We start from the raw sequence: 21,091 nt of genomic DNA on the forward strand, positions 1-21,091 counted from the left end.
GCTAGCGCGGGGAATGCGGCGGTGGCGCGGGGCGCGGGAACGCAGCGCGGGGGCTTGATTTGAGTAAATACTAAATAATAACAAACGAGGCGCAGTGCCCGCGCAAATTGTTTGTTTACGCAAAAAATAGTTGAATTTCATTGTGAAAGTGAAATTTAAAGTTTATTTAAGTTATTATTTGCTGTAATTTAATATGGCTAGTTCAGCAAAGAAACTAAAAGTGCAAAATAGCAAGGATACTAGAGAATTTCAGACTTGGTGGACTGATAAATTCGGCGTGATTAATAAAGGTGACAAAGCAGTGTGTGTTTTATGTTCTGGCACCATGGTATGTAGAACATCTTCCGTTAAACGGCATTTTGAAACAAATCACAAATCAATTTGTCAAAAAAGCGAAGCAGAGCAAAAGGAATTAATTGCGAGTGCTTTGAAAGACAGAAACAAACAGTCAACATCAATAAATAAATTTGTTGGCAAAAATTGTCATACAAGTGCGGCAAGTTACACGGCTGCAAATGTCATTGCTCGGCATAGTAAACCCTTTCAAGAAGGCGAGTTTTTAAAGGAAGCCTGGTTAGCATGCGCGCCTTCTCTTTTTGCTGATTTCGAGAATAAAAATAAGATAATTCAGCGCATCAAAGATACTCCTTTGTCCAGAAACACAATAAAGGAAAGAATCTTAAAATTGGCTGAAAATGTTACAGAGCAACAAAAGCTTGACATTCACTCTGCTTCATTTATATCGCTATGCCTCGACGAAAGCACTGACGTCACAAAATCTGCACGTTTAGCTGTTTTTGCTCGATACTGCGTAGGAAACGTCATTAAGGAGGAATTAATTGCGATAAAATCGTTACCAACAACTACAAAGGGCGCAGATATTTGTACGGCAGTTAAAAATTCGATAGTTGAAAAAGAAATTGATATAAAAAAAGTTGTTTCTGTAACAACTGATGGTGCTCCGAGTATGGTGGGTAAAAAAATTGGTTTCATAAGTTTATTTCAAACTGAAGTAGGACATTCGATTCTTGAATTCCACTGCATCATTCACCAACAAGCCTTATGCGCTAAGAGCGGTTTAACATATCTTGATAATGTTATGGCAGTAGTTACGAAAATAGTCAACCTCATCTCTGCTCAGGCTTTAAACAAGCGAAAGTTCGACGCTTTGTTGGATGAAGTCAACTCCGTGTATAATGGCTTACTCATGTATAATAATGTTCGGTGGCTGAGTCGTGGGTCTGTACTTGAAAGATTTGTTGAATGCTTGGAAGAAATCAGACTGTTTCTGCAAAATGAGGGAAAAATTGAACAATACCCACAGCTTTTGGACGTCATGTGGCTTTCAAAATTGATGTTTTTTACAGACATATGCCAACACTTAAATACGTTAAATGTGAAGCTTCAAGGCACAAACAAAACAATAATCGTCATGATCGATCTCATTCGCGCCTTTGAGGCTAAACTGCAAGTTTTCAGAAACGATATTATCGCAAAAAACTACAAGTATTTTCCATACTTGAAAAAATATATCAATGAATCTGATATACATGAGACAACAAATGCAGAAAATATTACTGAGGAATTTATCTCTGTGATTGATTCTTCAATTGAGGAATTTTCAACAAGATTTTCTCAGTTCAAAGAATTATCAGAAACGGTCAAGTTTATTATGTACCCAGATGTAACGACCTTTCATACACTGAACTTCTCCCAGTTCGATTGGTTGGAAATTGAAGATTTTGAAATGCAGCTGATTGATTTCCAATCTAGTTCAATTTGGATACAAAAATTCATAGACATGAGAAAAGAATTAGAGTTAATTGAAACAGAAAGATTGACCAGTAATATAAGTAAAGATGCCAATAATAAAATTTTAGAAACCTGGAATGCGTTGCCAGAAACATTTAATTGTTTAAAGAAGCTGGCTCACGCTATTCTAACTGTATTTTCATCAACATATGCCTGCGAGTCATTGTTTTCAGAGATGAATAACATCAAAGACTCTGTTAGAAATAGACTGACTGATGAATCAAGTTCAGCATGCATTCTGCTAAAAGTAACATCGTACAACCCCAATATAAGTCAATTATCGTCCAATCTGCAACAACAGAAGTCGCACTAATTTTTAATTGCTCTTGTAATTGTATTTTTGGTAAATATAGAGCTTTGAGTTGATATTGTTTTTTTACATTATTTTTCCACTGATCACAAAGTCAAGAATATTTGATGGCACGGCTGCGACGTCATTAAATATTATTCCAGAAAATTGGCACGTATACGCATAAAGGTTCGCCATCCCTGGCCTAAACCCTTCATATTCTGAGGGGAGATCCGAATGCCCAGTAGTAGGCCGGCGATGGGTTGATCAATTCGGCATTGGACTCGCGCACGAAGGGTGCCGACCCGTACAAGAACTTTTTTTTTTGAGTTTCATGGCGGCATTAATTGTTATTGTAGCGGCATTTTGTGAAATGTTCAACTCTCTACTTAAGGTTCACAAGATACAGCCTGCTAAGAGACGGATGGACAGACAACGGAGGCTCGATCGCCCGTTAAAGCTCAAAAGCTGATTTAACACCGACACACCGATAATAAGTAACATAATATCTATACTAATAAGAGTTTTAATGTAATTCCAGAGCAAAGAGCTAAGTGGAGGAGCCTGCACGCGCGCTCCTGACTCTCTCCCGGGGCTGACGCATCACTACCCGCACTGCCTCGACAGGTACCTATTTGACCACTGACCTTAGAAATTATTGGGAACCTTGCCTAGCAAAGTAACTTAGTTTATTTAGAAGAATCGCTAACAAACAAGTAAGGTTTTTATTAATTTGGGCTTTAGGAATGATCAAATGCAACGAAGGAAACGAAACGTAGAATTTTTCATTCGGATACAAGTTAGCCCTTCATTGCAATATCACCCGGTGGTAAGTAATGTTGCAGAAGTTGGCAACTTGCCTCTCGGTATGGCAGTTTATTATTCCTATACCCCTAACCATTTTCTACGCGATCACAAATAGATAAATAATAATTAATTCGCAGCTGATTAAACTAGCAAAAGAGGCAGCTATCAAAAGTAATACCACACTCAAAACCAATTTTTCCAGATCCCCAACACAATGCGACATAATGGGTGGTTCGAAGCTAGACGCGTGCGAAGCGAGCGAGCCGAGCGAAGCCAGCGAGGCGAGCCCCAGCTCCTCCGAGGACTGGAACTCACCCACCGAGCTCAGCTGCTACCGGCGCCTGGGCGAGCGGCTGGAGCGCATGGAGCGGCCGCCGCTCATGAAGCGGCTGGCGCTCGGCCTCAGCGGCGCGCTGCTGCAGCCCTCCGACGACGACGCCACGCCGCTCGTCACCGACACTCCTACCACGTAAGAGCTATTTTGAACCGACTTCCTTATGGCAGGCTTGTACCGGAATGCGCTAGAAGAAAGAAGCAGCAAAAGAATCCACATTAGATGCACAGACATCGTAATCTTCTGGTGATTCAGTTTGCGGAAAATTCACAACTAGTTGTAGGAAATGCCTCACCACCTTGTTTAACATCTTGAGACTCTACCATGTTAAGGATGCGCGTCCGCCAAATTGAGGTGTTGAAAATACTCTGCAATAAGGATGTGAGACCTGCAGCAGCTAGGGACCAAGTAATCTATGTTCAGAACTCGACGTCTATCAGTTGACGATGATGACTAACTTCTCAACTTCATCCGTCACGTCCACATCACATACATCCTTTACGTTTACGTTTTATAAAAACTTTTATCTTGTTAAAAGGCACCTCCAATATGTTTTCTGGGAGCTTATTGTAAGTAATAACTAATGGGTGGTGGTGGGTTCCCAGATCATTAGACATCAACATCTTAAGTAAACCTTTGATAACCGTTAACCTTGGATGTGCTGCAGTTAGTCAAGTATGAAATCACACATTCCAGGCCCACCAATGTGCCTCTATGCCTGAATGGTGGCTACATCAACGAGGCATCCGAGGCGGAGGCGAGGACGCGGGAGAGCAACCGTACGCGTCTCGACACGCTGCCTTGTGACCTCGACAAGGAGTTTCGGAAGTGTAACAATATTAGCAACGGGTGAGTGACACGCATTCGTTCCACTTCCCGCCAGCTTCTTTATAGCGTTGGTCCATCGTTCTGGAGGGTGCCCCACACTGCACTTCCTTACACGCGGTACTCTCGGACTTGAACGACCATTGTTCTTTCGGCAGGCATGGTCTGCCCATTGCCACTTCAGGTTGCTAATGATTTGGACTATGTCACTCACCTTGGTTCTTCAGCGGATCTCCTCATTTCGGATCTTCAGGGAAACTCCTAATAATGTAGTCCTTTCTATAACTCACTGAGCGACTTTGAGTACCTAATATAACAAATAATTTATGTCAAATTTACCTCAAATGTATTCTAGCAGACCCAGTACGGGCAGCGGAGCCACATCGTCCTCTTCAGGAGAGTCGTCGTGTGGTGCGTCGCGCAACTCGGGCAACAACAACGCGAGGCCGCTGGAGCCCGAGCTGCGGCACGCGCCCTGGTTCCAGCAGGGCATCCCTCGAGAGGTGAGACCTCATCATCACAGCTACACGGGAAGGGACAGCTAGAGCCCATTGTACAGGCCAACTGTGTGGCAGACTTCGCACACCATTACATTACGAGGAATTCTCACCTACACTCAAGGTTTCTTCACGATGTTTCACTTCACCGTTAAAGCAAGTGATATTTAATTACATTAAAAAATATATAACTCAGAATAGTTGCAACTGCGTGCGATCGAACTCCGGACTCGCTGCCATAGTCTTAACCAATATGCTATTACCGCTTTTTATATTATGTATATAATAGAGGTTAGCAGCTGAATCCAACTCGGCTGGGTAGCGTTCGGAAAGCTTCAACATATCCTCTCATCCAGGATTCCTTTGTGCGTGTAGACCAAAGTCTTCGAATACTGCATATTGCCGTGATGATATATGGATCAAAGTCATGTAGTGTTGTAAGACGCCTCTCTAGGTGGACGGACGCTATCAAACGAGTCTCAGAGAGCCGCTGGATGTTGGCGGCGCAAGGATGTGACGTGTGGAAGTATCTAAAATACACCTATGTCCGGTAGTGGACATCTACCGGTTGTTGTGATGATGATGCGATACGTGTTACGTGTTTCCAGATCGCGCTGGAGGTGCTGGGCGCGCAGGCGCCGGGCGCGTTCCTGGTGCGCGGCAGCACGACGCAGCACGGCTGCCTGGCGCTGTCGCTGCGCGTGCCGCGCGACTTCGCGCCCGCCGGCATCGCGCACTACTTGATACTGCGCACGCCCAAGGGATATAAGATTAAGGTGAGAGTTTTGAAGAAGAACTACTGCAGATGCCAAGAATGACTCCGATCTTTTCTCGGAAGATTTAAATATCCACCAAACAGAACAGCTGTTTCAGACAAACAGAGTTTACCAGTTAGTTAAAGAAAAAGCTCTATGTTTTGCTAAGACTAGAAGAAAATTATTGTACGAGATGATGCATTGGGGTGATCCTCTTTAACTGCGACAAAACATAAGTTGGCTAACTTGTTTAGTTTAGTAAAACGTAGCTCCAGATACCCCCGCATCAGTTAAGCAGAAAATCAGTGATCAATCTTTCTATGCAAATAAGTTATACACACCATTGACATACCAGAGATCGTCATAAGCTAGCTAGAGTGTCCTATCGTCTATGCAAAGTGCAGAAATCTTTTGTGGTAACGCGTAGAGTACAAGCTCAGTTGCGATTGCATTATAGCTTGCGAGAAACTCAGCAAAAACTTTATTCTTTCCCAAAGGGTTACTGTGTATTTGTTGTCTGATGGGTATGAGTACTAAGTAGGTAACCTAAATTAAGAACGAAATCTTCCAAAACTTTTATATAGAGATATTATACATTTGTAATTTCCAGGGTTTCACGAAGGAGTTCACCTCGTTATCAGCTCTAGTCACCCACCACAGCGTGATGCCGGAGCTTCTGCCCGTGCCTCTGCGCTTGCCGCGGGCACCCATCCGCGCGCGGAACGATCTAGAGCCACTGGAGCGACTGGCGCCCCACCCCCCGCACCCGCCGCACCCGCCGCCGCCTCACAACGGGTATAGACCACAGTTGGATGTGTAAACAACTAACTAAAGAAAACGTCAGAGTTTGGACCTTTAAATACAGACGTTGTTATTACAAAACTACGAAATACGTTATAAAACTTTTAACACGTTACATGCACAATAAAAAACGTTATCATCAAACTGTTGTAGTAGTTAAAGTAATAACGATATAAACATCACTCCTCCATCAATGAGTTTCAACGTTTTTGCATATTAATTACTTCAACTGAGTGAAACATTTGAGTAGCGTAAATGCGGAAAGAAATTGTCGGACGCGGCTGACGGACGCGACTGACCGCTGTGACTTACCTATACGTATCGTATCTGAATAATGAAATACACACTGAACTGTGCAAACTCTCGGATGTAAGCAGCGGACGTTACCTTGCCGCTTGCAAGCTAACGGTTATTCTTGAGAAGAATTCTGGTCCGCTTTTTGTCAGCCGAAAACGTCCGGATGAATCCGCAAGCCGCGTTCCAAACAACTGTACACACGTATCCGTCGCAGCTGTCGGCCGCGGCTTACGGACACGTCCGATAGTAGTTTGCCTAGTTTGATAAGGCTTTTTCCATATCGGGAAATACTTAACAGAAATGAAAATACATAGAGGACTCGAAGAATGAATATTTTCAACATAATGATGAGACATTATGAAATGATAAAATCATTAAGTTTGAGTAAGTTACGAAAGTTAGAGAAGATGCAATTGATGTTTGCAATACTTTCTTAGTGATAACAATGGACATTAATAGAATATTGTATAAAATTATTGTAATTGCGATGGCGAGAATTTTGCTTATAACTTTAATAATAATAATTATTATGATGATTCTGTGCTGTATATTTACGGATTATTTGCGATAATAGAAAACAACACTCGACATTGATTTTGAAAATTAATGAATTAAATTTCACAATGTAAAAGTATCGAAAAGTATCGCCTAGAATCGCAATCTGCAAACAAATATCTAGATCTAAGTTTATTAAAAATGAAAATTGAATATCATTCGACAATTAAGTATATCGGATATTAAAAAATTAAATAGTCGTTGCGAAGTCACTAAATTATTGTACGTTGTCTATATCTAGTTAAAGTTTGCTAAGATAGTTTTTATAATAAACTAATGTGATAAATATTTACCTAGGGCGTGTAAAAATTATTGTAAATTAAATAAATGTGTATAATATGGATTTGTAATTATAGCGTTTTGTGTCATACTGCCTTTGCACACTCAGCCGATTACCGATTTTAACTAAAGTTGCGACCTAGTTTGTAATGTTTAATACTAAAGTCGACTAAGTGTGTAGAGGCTTTTAGTTTAAACGTAGAAGGAATTGCGCAAGAGTTGAAAGTGTTTCGTGCATTTGTTAATGACTTTATTTTAGATATTTCTAGTCGTAAAAAATGTTTTTGTATTCGTACTTTTGGAATAAAGCCATTCTTTAAAAATATGAATATGCAAATCATTCACATAAACAAAATGTAGAATATTGCAAAATTCACGAAAAAAATATGCTTTTTTTGCTTATAATAAAAATCAATCAGTACAGAATAGAGTAGAGAAGCAGATGCAGAGAAGAAATGGATTCATGGACTGAATTCACAAATACATAATCACGTACCTACGTGATTTGTGAATTACTCCAAAAATATCTGAGTTGAGCTTGCACAAAAATTAAGAAAAAGAGTGATTTGTAAAATTAATGTTCCAAATGCTAAACAAAAAAAACAACAACAGTTATCATATTAATTAACTTTTTATGTGATGTATGGTGCATTTATCGAAGGTATTAACACATAATAAATGAATATTATGTAGATGTTGCGAATAACAAAATTATAGTAGGTATCGTTTAAAAATGAAGTGCAGTTACTGGCGAAAGGTAACTTTTATAGAAAATTGTAAAACCTTTTTAGCTAGTGACTAAAATATTTTCGCTTCGCTAAAATCGTAGATTGACTACACAATACTATGGTTTCAATAATATTACAGAAGTTATTTAACGTACTCACGAGGCCCGGTATCCACCAAAATGGATATGGGCGAAGATATATTTAAAAGACCAATCACATTATAAATAAATGAGGTGAAATAAGGAGCTAGCGAATAAAACGGTGTACCTAATTACAGGTCTGATCAAAATATTTTTTATTCTTGCAAATCTTTCCAAAAACAACCATTTAGCTAGCAGCAATTGGCAGAGACGGAGAGAACACGCTCTCACTTCTCTCTCTTACGCTGAAACCTATAGAGCATACTTTGACTTTGTTTCAATTAAAACGAGACAGATTTATGCCAGTGATATAACGCTGTCTTGTTTTAAGTGTCTCTATAAATCTCAGCCTGAGTCCGCATGATTAATATTTACCCACACCCAATTACAGCTTTCTAGTAACAATAGTCTCTGAACTAAGCCCCGGACAGACAGACGGTCTGTCCGGGGCCGTGGTGAAACTGTAAAGGTTCCTTGTTTACTACGGAACCCTTAAAACAATATGGGAATCGATTTCAAAATTTTAAGTCGGATATAAGAATATTATAATTGCATGCGTAAAAAATTTAAAACGATATTGTCCGCCTAGTACTAGTCGCCCATCTCCGCTTTAGTGAATGTCGGGCCTTAATAACTTAACTACAATTATACTTGTAACTTGCAATGTATTGTGTATTTTTGGACTGAACTCTGTAAAACAATCATTTGAATTGTGCGTGTTTCCAGAATTGTTGAAACAATAACTGATGTTGATTTTGCAAGTTCAGCATTGCATTGCCCGTTACAATTGCAACAGTTATTATTGTGGGTCAATCTAAAGCACGTTGAACATAAACACTGCCTTAGTACGAAATACGTGTTATAATATAATATGATGTTGCGTTATCGTTAGATATAGCCTGTTGATGTTTGTACCTACTTATGTATTCAGGCTTTCACTTAATGTCCTTTACAACTTTTCCAAACAGATACGAAATCGCGATCGAAACTCTCCCAAATGTTTCTGATGGCAACTAAATTTAAGAGTATTCGCATCTTATTCTTAATGATGTAATACGAAAAGGACACACTTATTTTAATTTAATGAAAGTGTCAAACCTCGTGTCTTCAGTGTGGTATGGCGCTTAAAGTAGAATAGGTAGCACCAAAATTTTAAGTTGTTTCGTTTGTCATTTCAACTTTCAACAAAGTTTGATAGTTTTTAATTGAAATAAGTACGTCTGTAAAAAACATGCGAATAGTCTTTAATTTAGTCAGTCGATGAATTTGTGGAGACCTGACGTTCATTTGTATCTAATAATCGAAAACTCATCTGTATACAAGTCCCATTAATTTATTCATTAATAAATTTAATAAATAAAAAACCCATGATTACACAAAATGTTTCGTTTTCTTCAACACCATAAATATAAAGTAGATTGATAAAATTCTCCTTCTTCACAAAGTAGGTATTATTTCGCCTGTTTGCAACTATTTACAAAGTTCAAAGCTATTTTTACCCTATATAAAAAGATAAAACTTACATTCGATTCATGTTGTTTCTTAATCTATATCCAATATCATAGATTAAGAATCAATGAATCGCACAGAACATATCGGTATCGATATCATAATTTTCTGGTGTCCTAATAAGTAAATTAAAAAAAAAAAAAACACACCATCCTTCTAAACTCGATAGAAACTTATTTAAAGCCCTAGTCGCAAGCAGGCGGTTTCGTATTATTTCAGCTGGACGAAAGCCCCGGAATGAGATTTTAGGTCAACAGTTTTGATTGGTTTGTGAGTGTCAAAATAATAAGCGGTATAAAAGGACATAAATGGTCTTGATTTAAAACAGCTCCAATTTCTTGGAGATCTCGTAGATCCAAGTACCTATTTGGTGTTAATTTTAACTTGACACCTTCACGTGTTCCTGAGAAAAAGGGTCTTGACTGTCAGATAGACAGTGATCAAGCAATCAAATATACGTAGAGATACAGTCCCATAAGGAATCTTTTTCCCAAGGTTTTTCTTTTGATATACCTCAAAAGAAAAAACTTGGATAAAATGAAGGTATGGAACCCTAAAAATGTACGGCGACACCTAATGGCCATAACGATTACTGCTAACCCGGTAGTCCTGTTAGGTTCCTGTACAGATTACAAGTCCCGGAGGATGGCCGGACTTAGGGGAAGTTTTACAAAATATCGCAGAAGCTCTGTAATAGATGGCGTTGTATTATTGTGTAATATTATTATTTTTACTCCCCGACCAATAAACTAAATTAGGATTAGTAGATAGTTTCTTTCTAAACCTATAGACTAGCGCTTGGCTGCAATTAGACCTTCTAGCAAGTGATGATGCAGCCTAAGATGGAGCGCGCTTGCCTAGAAGTTGCCTATTCACTCTTGATTTGAAGGTACCCAAATAGTACCTACGTAGTACGAGTAGTAGGACGTTTAACGTTATACCTAAATAGTACGTAAAAGGTTGAGATAACAATCGGGATCCATGGGACCCACCGTACAGTCCCTGGTGCGGGACGCGCGGGTCTCGTGTGCGGGGCGCCTCCCCGCTTCATACCCCGATTGCCATCTCGCCCTGTCACTACTATACTTCTTTTAATTCCTCGGAAACTTCAGTGCTAGTAATCCCGGTTATATTGCATTAATTTTTTTAAATGGTAGGTACAATTATTATAATTTTCAACTAAACCGGATCTTTTTGTCCTATTCCCGGTTGTTAAGTACAACATTATGGCATTACCTATCTATACTAATTTATACTAATAAATAAAATTGGTGTGACTGGCTGTAATTTCGAAATAACTACCGCATATTAAGGTCATATAGTTATTTGAACGATACTATAACCGAATCACACGTTTTTAAAATTTTTGTCTGTCTGTCTGTCTGTCTGTCTGTTTGAAAAGGCTAATCTTGGGAACGGCTAAACCGATTTTGACGGGATTTTCACAGACAAGTAGAGAATTGACCAGGGAGTAACATAGGCTACTTTTTTAACCGACTTTCAAAAAGGGAGTTGTGTTTGTCTACCTATGTACACCGAAATCTCCGAGATTTCCGAACCGATTTGCGTCATTTCTTTTTTAATCGATAGAGGAACTTTGCGACATTGTTTCATAAAAAATTTGGAGTCCAACTCCTCAATCCTGAGCTGCAGGGGATCTGACCAATCCACGCGGGCGAAGCTGCGGGCATCAGCTAGTTCCAAATAAGATTAGGTAGGTACCTATTGTGAATTTTGATATTTCTGTTCATCCATAAGCTGTCTCATCAAATTAAAGTTATCATGAATTTGACAAAACTCGTTACAATTAGAACTACCCTTGCGAGATAATTTAATTTATAAATAGATTTTGGATTGATTTTAGACGCACCAAGTCACCGCATTACTAATGTATGAAGAAGTCGACAAGTACGGAGCAAGGAGCAAGTTTTAATTGCGAACGTCATTCCTTCTCGTGACAAGTGACAACAGCGTTTCTTAAAAGTTAATTCCAAGTTTATAACTCGAACTGTCCCGAATACGGGGAGCTTAAAAAGCTCTGAACCTATTATTTAAATGTTATAATAGTTTTATTTCACGATGTATTTGTAGTAGGTACATCATCACCATCATGATGAACCCATCACCGGCTCACTACAGAGCACGGGTATCTACTCAGAGAAGGGTTTTGGTCATAGTCTACCACGCTGGCCAAGTGCGAATCGGCAGACTTCATACACTTTGGAAAGCATTGTGGAGAACTCTCAGGCATGCAGGTTTCCTCACGATGTTTATTTAGTTACTTAAACGCACGTAACTCAGAAAATTCAGAAAGGATACCGAAGTCTTAATCCATTAGCTAGAGTCTAGACCATCACAACTTTGACCGTCAACGTCATCATATGCCAATATTTACTTACGTACCTGCACACCATAGCACTTTTCGGTGTTACGGCTCAGGAAAAGTAGGTGATCAAACTCTTTATACTCGTAATACTCAAAGGGGTGAACAGAACGTGTTCCGAAGAAATTACACGAACCGCTAACGTGTAACAACGGTTCGGGGGAAAAGATCAACTTAGGTAATTTAACATCAACTCTCAGAACTCGACGGATTTCGGTTTAACTTTCATGAGATGCACGGCGCTTGAGTCAAGAGAAAACTTTATTCATTCGGAAACTTTCGCGGTGTATTTTTCAGTCTTGCTTTATTTCTCTTTTATTAATGTCGGTATGCATTCGTGAATTGCTCTTGCATGCTGTAGGCGCATACGTTTATACAATACTAGCTCATGCCCGCGAATTTTTCCATGTAGATTTAGGTTTTAAAAAACCCCTGGGAGATCTTTAGTTTTCCGAGTTTTTTCTGTCGACTTGAAAGTTCTTCCAATGCTGCACTTTCCGGTACAAGTTCGCCATTCTAGTACCTTGGGAGTTGGGACCCCAACGTCTATCGCGTTTCCGTTATGTGCCGTGCCCATTGCCACTTTAGCTTCACTTACTTCTTCACTTAGCCTTAACCCTTTTAAGCTAAGTCGGTTTCTCTGGTAATCCTACGGATTTCCTCATTTCTGGTCTAATTAAAAAACTAATGATAAAAAACTATACCTAATTAATGGGATGGCTCCATGCGGATAGCAACAATTAATTCAAAATAATGCTCCATTATTTAGCTCGCAACAGCTCTGCGCCGAGGAGAACTGAATATTATATTATTTTCACTTTAACTTGCACTTGCAGTATTCCTACGAGAAAAATGAGAATTTATAATGTGAACACATTACTTCACATTTACGAGCTAAAGTGCTAACAATAAATGCGATGTTTTCTAGTATGAAATACTCAACACACTACTGTTTTAGTTAAATCGTAAATTAAGCATGATATAAACCATAATAAAATATAATTACATATATAATATTGCGGACTTTGTGCTAATGTAGAGACATAAGTACTTTTGAACTTCATGCATTTTCCGAAACCTAGCAAAGTGCAGATTGGTAAACTTAACACACCTTTGAGAACATTATGAAAAACCATCAGGCATACTTGGATGAATAAGGCATATAGGTTTCCTCAAGATAATTTCAGTTACCGTTAGAGCAACTGATATTTAATTGCCTAAAACCTAAATTAACTCAGAAGGATGTGAGCCCGGGTTGAACCCCAAACCCGCAGAGTAGGGGAACTTTACATAAGTATTTTTGGTCTATCTAACTTTGTATCATGAATATGAATATTCAATATTGAATATGAATAGGTATTTATTGATCAACAAGAATTTGTTACATAAGCTTACATGGAAGGGGCCAGGATTCCTAATCATGTTTATTTACTTCATGTACCTACCACCAATTTAAAGAAGAGCGGGCGAAACTCAGCAGTTACACTTTACACAAAATGTTAAAATATTGCAATACTATTATATTCTACTGAAACATCACTCCATTCCCCTCTATTCTTAGCAAGCGAACTGTATGCAATTGAACCTGTATTTCTTAAACCGAAGCGTTTTCGAAGGATATTACAAATTCAAACGATATTACAACCTCTGCGGCGCGGCGTAATGAAATTTCGACTCAAGTCCTTGGCCGTAAGATTTAATTAAAGTTGATATCAAAATTCGGCCACTCGAAATCTTTGCTTCGAAGGTGGCCCTGCTGAATTTATTATATCAAAGAAGAAGGCAACGAATATCCATTATGAAATAATAAGTGTATGACACAAGTCGTTATACATGGATGTCACGACTCAGTACTCACGGGCACATGCACAAGGACTCTCTTCTGTTCAAGTTGTGCGTGAGAAGAGAGCATGCTTTTCAATCTGCATTTACGGGCGGGGTGTTTTGGCAACGTAAATTTTGCGATTACGTTTGCTTTTGCGTTAATTTTTGCAAAACTCATCATTCTTTAGGGTTCCGTAGTTCAAGAAGAAAAACGGAGCCCTTATACGATCACTTTGTTGTCTGTCTGTCTGTCTGTCCATCTATCGTGTCAGTCAAAAACCTATAGGGTACTTCCCGTTGACCTAGAATCATTAAATTTGGCAGGTAAGTAGGTCAAGTAAAGGAAAAAATCCGAAAACCGTGAATTTGTGGTTACATCATAAATAAATACCTATTTAAAAATGTCATGAACATAATAATACCTACCTAGTATTTTCAATTTTTAAAGTGAGATAACTATATATCAAATGGGGTATCACATGAAAGGGCTTTACCTATACATTCTAAAACAGAATTTTATTTATTTTTATGCATAATAGTTTTTGATTTATCGAGCAAAATGTCTGAAAAATACCTGAGTACGGAACCCTCGGGCCTCGGTGCGCGAGTCTGACACGTACTTGGCCGGTTTTTTTATACAATCCTAACCTAGTGTTACTGAGTAACAAACCTAACTATAGGTAACCGTAACCTAGTGTTCAGGTCCTGAACAGAGTAAACTCGTTGATTTACGCCAAGTGTTTCCTCCCGGAGGAGAGTTATTGGCACATTAACCGCTCCCGAAGGAGTTCAGTTAATGAGTCCAGATGGTACACGGACGGTGATGTGTACCTACCTACCCACTTACTTGTACTAGATAGATATATCGATCTCAATACCTGCAGTTCACTAGTAACTATTTGGTTTCTTGTAGTTTGTCGTGGGCTCTTCTCAGACCTGGGCGCGTTTGGAACCCTCGTAGCTTTAGTTTTAAGTTTACGTAATGAATTATCACCACTATAATACCATCTTACAAACCTATCAATTCTGACCATCCAAATGTAGGGTATCTATTAAGAACATAAGATTGTTACTTAGCTCTTTAAAAATGTATGTGTGATTATTTTGACGTTAATAAATGGTTAATTTTTAATAGTTTTTTTTATTTTTGAAGCAAAAACAAAATGGTAGCCCATATTTGGTTACTCTCCTCTAATAGTACCTACCTATTGTGAATAAATGATTTTGAGTATGAGTTTTGTTTTCTGTTACGTTCATATTTAGGTACATGGCGTGTACAATTAGTGCTCAAATGAGTAAGACAGACGATGAAACGCATGAGAGTAGAAGAGATAAAGCTCTACAAAATGTTTTTACATCTTCTCTACGTTACATACCTACCTACCTACCTAGGTCTATTTCTTTTGGTAGTAGGTTAATTTACAATTTACTAAGATTTCAACTTGACAAAGATACTTCTACTTTGTCTTTGGAATTTAAACTTTATCCAATACGAAATGCTTCTAGAGGTGTTTAAGTTGCAATAGCCTGTTTCATACTTTGCTAACAGAAGTAGAGAAGGGTTCGTTTGTTCGTGGATAGAACCAAAACTTTCGATAGGTACCTATGTAGATTAATAAGGATTAACGAGTATTAAAAATCGGGCAAGTGCGAGTCAGACTCGCACACGGAGAGTTCCGTAATTACGGTAGAACAAGTTAAATGACACTTTTTTTTCAAATTTTCTTGGCGGCCATTTTGAAATTATTATTATTTGCTGTCATAGCGGCAATAGTAATACACATTTTGTGGTTACTCTATTACGGTTTATAAGAAACTGCCCACTGACAGACAGACGGATAGACGGACGTACGGGACTACGACGAACAGCAAGCTCAATAATAGGGTCCCGTTGCCACTCTTCGGTTACGGTACCATAAAACTAGATGAATGTTCGCAACTTCGTCGCATAATTTAGGAAATCATGTTAGAAGGCGAGGTGCAAAGTTAGGTCTCTGGCGCGGCGAGAAGCTCGCAGCAATTTCCCGGCGTGCAAGAACTTATGCATGTAGATGCCATTAGCGCAGTGGTCGCCAGACGCCAGGGGGCGCTGACGACGCCATTAGCGCCGCCACGCCGGAAGCACATTCATGTCTCCCGCTCTGTTCATATTTGATAACATTCTCCATTAGCATTATCAAAATTCAAGACATCTTGGTGGCGTGAAGTGGTTATGCAACTATGTAAGACAATTTTACTGTGGTTTGGTTTATTCATGTACTAAGTAATTCACCCTCACACTAGGTGGATGATATTAAACGAGTCGCAGGGAGCTGTTGGATTCAGGCGGCGCGTCTGGAAGTCCCTATGAGAGTCCTATGTGCAGTAGTGGACATCTATCAGTTGTTCGGTTGTTATTCGAACCCATGCCCATACCACTTCTATAATCACTATACATACGGACGGACATACAGCGGGATCTTAGCAATAGGGTCCCATTCTCACACTTCGGGTACTGAGCCCTAAAAACTATTCGTATGGAGAAACGAGTAAGAAGTGCAAGGCTTTTACTGCCTCATAGGTTTGTATCTAAATACATACAGATGTCTAAACACAGTTGCTTACATTGACAAGATTTGACCCAAGTATGTGGAGATACATTAGTATTGATTGGCTCACATTTGGACATACGCCAGCGGCTTACACGAGCACCAGTTAGATATGTTTGCCGGATTAGGTTCACACTCAGCTGTCTGGGTGATCTAGCGTTCATTACGGCGATTTGTGATCGAGTGGCTTAATGACTATCGCTTCATAGATGTCCACTGCTGAATATAATTCTCTTATAGAGACCTCTAGATTCTACAAACTTCCTAGTTGCTAGTTTGGTTTGGTGACCTTACCTAGGAAAGCGATAGGTTGTTGCTAGACACCCCACTTGATGAACAGACACTAAGCAAGTCGTAGGGGCAGCTGCGTTCATGCAGGCGCACGACCGTGGCATGACTGGCGTGTGGAAGTCTCTTCAAGAGACCTACGTCCAGAGTGGACATCTATAGAATTATAATAATGATGGTGATTAAGTTATATTACACAATCCATACTATTATATGCGAAAGTGTGTCTGTCGGTTTGTCTGCCTACCAGCTTTTCACGGTCCAATAGTTTAACCGATTTTGATGAAATATGGTACAGCGTTAGCTTACATCCCGGGGACGAACATAGGCTTTTATCCGGGAAAATACCCATCTGTTTAACCGATTATATGGGTACAGAGGTAGCTTGCATCCCGGAAATTGACATAGGCAACTTTTTATCCCGGAAAATCAAAGACTTCCCACGGGATTGTCAAAAAATCTGAATCCACACAGACGCGGGCATTATCTAGTGGCTCTATGATGACAATGGGCCATACACTCCCAAACCTCTTTCGAATAATTCAGCACCCATTACGCGCGAGTACGTCATAATCCGCGTTAGATGGCGCGCAGGTGCGAGGAGCGACGTGCTGCAGCCATCGTCTCCTGCTAATTAACGAACAATGGGAACAATCGCAGAGAGCAGGACTGCGCGCCCCCGCGTGCACCAAGCCACGAGAGACTAGCAGGCGTGACAATGACTTATTTCTGAAACTATGAAAAAAATTCAAAAGTAAATAAAAACCGACTTCAATAACCACAACACTGAAAAGTAAAAAATAATTTAATTTATGACCGAATAAATTAAATTATTACTATTAAAATAGGGCCGCTTTGGAAGTGTGACCTATCAAAAAAAAACAAAAAAGATATCAAAATCGGTTCATATTTGGCGGAGTAATCGCGTAACAAACATACAAAAAAAAAACACAGTTGAATAGAGAACCTCCTCCTTTTTTTGAAGTCGGTTGAAAATTGCTGGCAACATTTTCAAAGTCGCACGGTGCCAATGTATTTCAATTGTAGTCAGCCTACATGTCCGCCATTTCAGGATAGGATTGACACACTCTACATACTTGTTACGTCACTGGACCATATTTTTCGAAATTCTCTTGTTCTCGGGCTCCTTGTTTTAACACCCGTAATTATTGTTGATAATAGTGGAATCCAGCAGTATAACGGGACAATAATTATTATTAAAACAGTAACAGTGTAGATCCAGTTAATTTAGAGTATATATCTGTTTATTTGATTGTGGAATTGTGTGATTTGCGCCTAAGGCAGCGATGTGGCGTTCAGACATCTACAGGCATTGTATTGAATCTTCTTGAAGCCCGATCTCTCTCTCTTAAGTAAACATTACTAACATATACACAAAACAGAACACAACGTTACGTAGATCGGGCAAACTATATTATTGTGAAGGTCACCTGGTGAGTACAAGCTAGTTTACGTTTGTTTGATTGACACGGGGTCATTTCAAGGTACGCATGGCCCATTACAAGGGTGTTCTAATCAAACACTGTTAGATATCGATTCGCCTATTTCACTATTGGGACCCGAAATGGAAGGTTTCTCGCTGAGGGCGACGTGGTTGCGAAAACAGACCGCATGATTATAAATAGCGAGGTTTGTAGTTCTAAGCTTTGGATTCCGTAGCTTTGCGTCCAACGCTTTCGCTTGTATCTTGGGGCACAAATTTAATCTGTGCCGGTGCCGTCTGCTCATCCTTCCCCAATTCTCAGCCGATAATGGCTTTCCGATTCGTTAACCTACTTCACACTTTTAACAATCCGCGTTGTACAAAGATATTATGGAATTGTTTAGCTTCATTAAACCTTTTGTCTCATGGCTTCGGGCTCACGAAGCCTGGGTGGCTAGTACGAGATCTTAAATCTCACCATTCGAGCGTCAAAGCGAAATAAAGTTTTTTTTGTTTTTTTTTTCGTTACAAGGAAGCCCTACAATCTCACTCAGTGTTTAACACTGAATGCTATGGCAACGAGCTCATTTGAATATTGGATAGAATCAGGCGTTACTTTGCGGAAGTTCATGTTTAGCAAGAAACAGTTAAAATTATTTTGCTATAATCCGCCAACAGAAAAAATCTGTATGGTCAAACATGCAGTTACAAGCTAAGCACCGCTTACCTCCCCAACCAAGCAATAAAGCCAAGTTCCCAAGCAAGCACTGCCACCGCCACTCACATGCACCACCACACAAGACTTTTCCACTACTCTCGACGTACGTTTCGCCCAGACACCGGAGCATCCTCAAGAGATTTTGACTTTACAATGCTGTATTGTCTAGTGATATTGGTTGGTTCTACATTGCTGCTTCACTGAGTGATATCAAAATAGTTTTTCGTAGAAAACTTTCATTGGGTTAAAAATAAATGTCAAATGAACTTGGTGGCTATCATTCAGTAGGCTGGTGGTAAGTGACGAAGCAGTCTAAGAGGGAGATGGGCTAACTTGGAAGGGGTATGGCATTAAAAAAAGTATATATTAAACCCATACCCTTTACTTATCGGTTTCTACACTACATCGTACCGGAACGCTATCGCTTGGCGGCATGACTTTTCCGGTAGGGTGGTAACTAGCCACAATTGCTAGTAACCTTTTACCAGACCAGACCAGAGAGAGTTCAAAAATTATAAATTCCCAAATTGGTCCTGCCTGGGACCTCCAGGCAGGTCGTCTAAGTGGTACCTAAAAGTTAAGAGTTAAAGTAAAAAATTCAATGCCACCAATTTTAATTTCGCAATACTTCCTCTTGAAGTGCTGACTGTAGATGTATGGACAAAATTGAGCTTTAAAACAAGCCGATTTAGGTCCCTTTTACTTTAAGACTGAAGTTTCGATGCTCGAATTCTATGTACAAACGTTGTTGAGACGAAAAATCTTATACTAAACCTAGTGCTTTACTTTTTCTCATTTCACATTATTCGAAATGGCTTTTTGAGGAAGTCAAGCATTTTAATAGAAATAGGATATTACGAGTAAGTTAAGACTGTAGGTACTTGTTCGTGGAATTCGGTACTCTACGATTCCAATTGCCTCAAGCTTTATCTACAAAGAAATGGATTTATTTACTAGTGAGCGAGATGTTTTATTTATATTTTTTTTATTCAGAAACAAGTTAGCCTCTGACAGCAATCTGGTGGTAAGTAATGATGCAGTCTAAGTTAGAAATGGGCTAACCTTGTAAGGATATGGTAGTTTTGATTAAACCCATACTCATTTGGTTTCTACACGGCATCGTACTGGAACGCTGGGCGGTACAGCTTTGCCAGCAGGTTGGTAATTAACCACGGTCGAAGGCTTCCACCAGACCAGACCAGAAATTAAGAAATTGTAAAATTCCAAACCCCTGCCGGGAATCGAACCCGGGACCTCCTACTAATAAGACCACAGCGCTTACCACTGCCCCAGAGAGGCCGTCAAACGATCATGACGACCTTGTCGTAGTAGGTCGTACTTTAATCCATACTAATATTATAAATGCGAAAGTGTGTCTGTGTGCCTGCTACCTTTTCACGGCCCATCAGTTTAATTAACAGATTCTGACGAAATTTTGTACAGGGTCAGCTTTTATCCCGGGGACGGACATAGGCTACTTTTAATACCGGGAAATCAAAGAGTTCCCACGGGATTCCTAAAAACCCACCCGCTTAACCGATTTGTTTGAAATTTGGTACCGAGGTAGCTTGCGTCCCTGTAATTGGCATTTTTTTCCCGGAAAATCAAACAGTTCCCACGGGATCTTTAAAAAACCTAAATCCACGCGGACGAAGTCGTGGGCATCCACTAGTTTTAAAATAGTTGATAGGATTTTATAAAAGGGAGAACAAATCCTAATTGTGTTTTATAAGTAGAGAGAATGTAAGTTTGTTTGTAAATAAGTACAAGCGCCTCGCATTATTATGAAAGTTACAGCAGAGCTGCAGACAGCTGAAACTTTGTAAATTGGTAAAGGTGAAAACTATGTCGCGCGGGAGACAATTAGTTGTTCCGAACTAAAGGGAAGGCAGCTGAAATTTTAAGTAATAATAAATTATGTACTTACTCGTATTTTTCTGTTTTATAATGTTCGTGTTTAAACTATCGTAAGTGATTTCCATTGTAAATATAGATGCTCCCTATACTCACGTGGTCAGTTGACGCAGATCCCATTCGGGGTCCTTTTCCACAGGGACGCAGCTTGCAAGCCCTTGCGGTTGAGACAGCGCATCGTCCGCGGCGCGGCCCGCACGGACCGTGTGAGAGCGTAAGCGGCGTGCAGTCAGTTAGTCAGCTTTTGGTTTTATTTATATTATTTAGATAGAAGAAGACTTTTATATTCATCAAAAAAGTTCAT

At 39.6% G+C, this 21,091-nt stretch overlaps 1 protein-coding gene across 4 annotated transcripts in view; it reads left to right on the top strand.

Annotated features, from left to right (window-relative positions):
• The window catches only part of LOC123867319, a 97,462-nt gene extending 89,546 nt beyond the window's left edge, over positions 1–7,916 (top strand). For all 4 annotated transcript variants that reach the window (XM_045909304.1, XM_045909303.1, XM_045909306.1 and 1 more), the window contains 6 exons: positions 2,643–2,728; positions 3,111–3,377; positions 3,939–4,091; positions 4,423–4,570; positions 5,173–5,340; positions 5,930–7,916. In XM_045909304.1, the coding sequence (XP_045765260.1) occupies positions 2,643–2,728; positions 3,111–3,377; positions 3,939–4,091; positions 4,423–4,570; positions 5,173–5,340; positions 5,930–6,139 (1,032 nt within the window). In that variant the 3' untranslated portion in view covers positions 6,140–7,916. The remainder of the gene's footprint in view (positions 1–2,642; positions 2,729–3,110; positions 3,378–3,938; positions 4,092–4,422; positions 4,571–5,172; positions 5,341–5,929) is intronic.
• Positions 7,917–21,091: the final 13,175 nt, after the last annotated feature.

This window comes from Maniola jurtina, chromosome 8, assembly GCF_905333055.1.
Source record: "Maniola jurtina chromosome 8, ilManJurt1.1, whole genome shotgun sequence".
Taxonomy (NCBI): Eukaryota; Metazoa; Arthropoda; class Insecta; order Lepidoptera; family Nymphalidae; genus Maniola; species Maniola jurtina.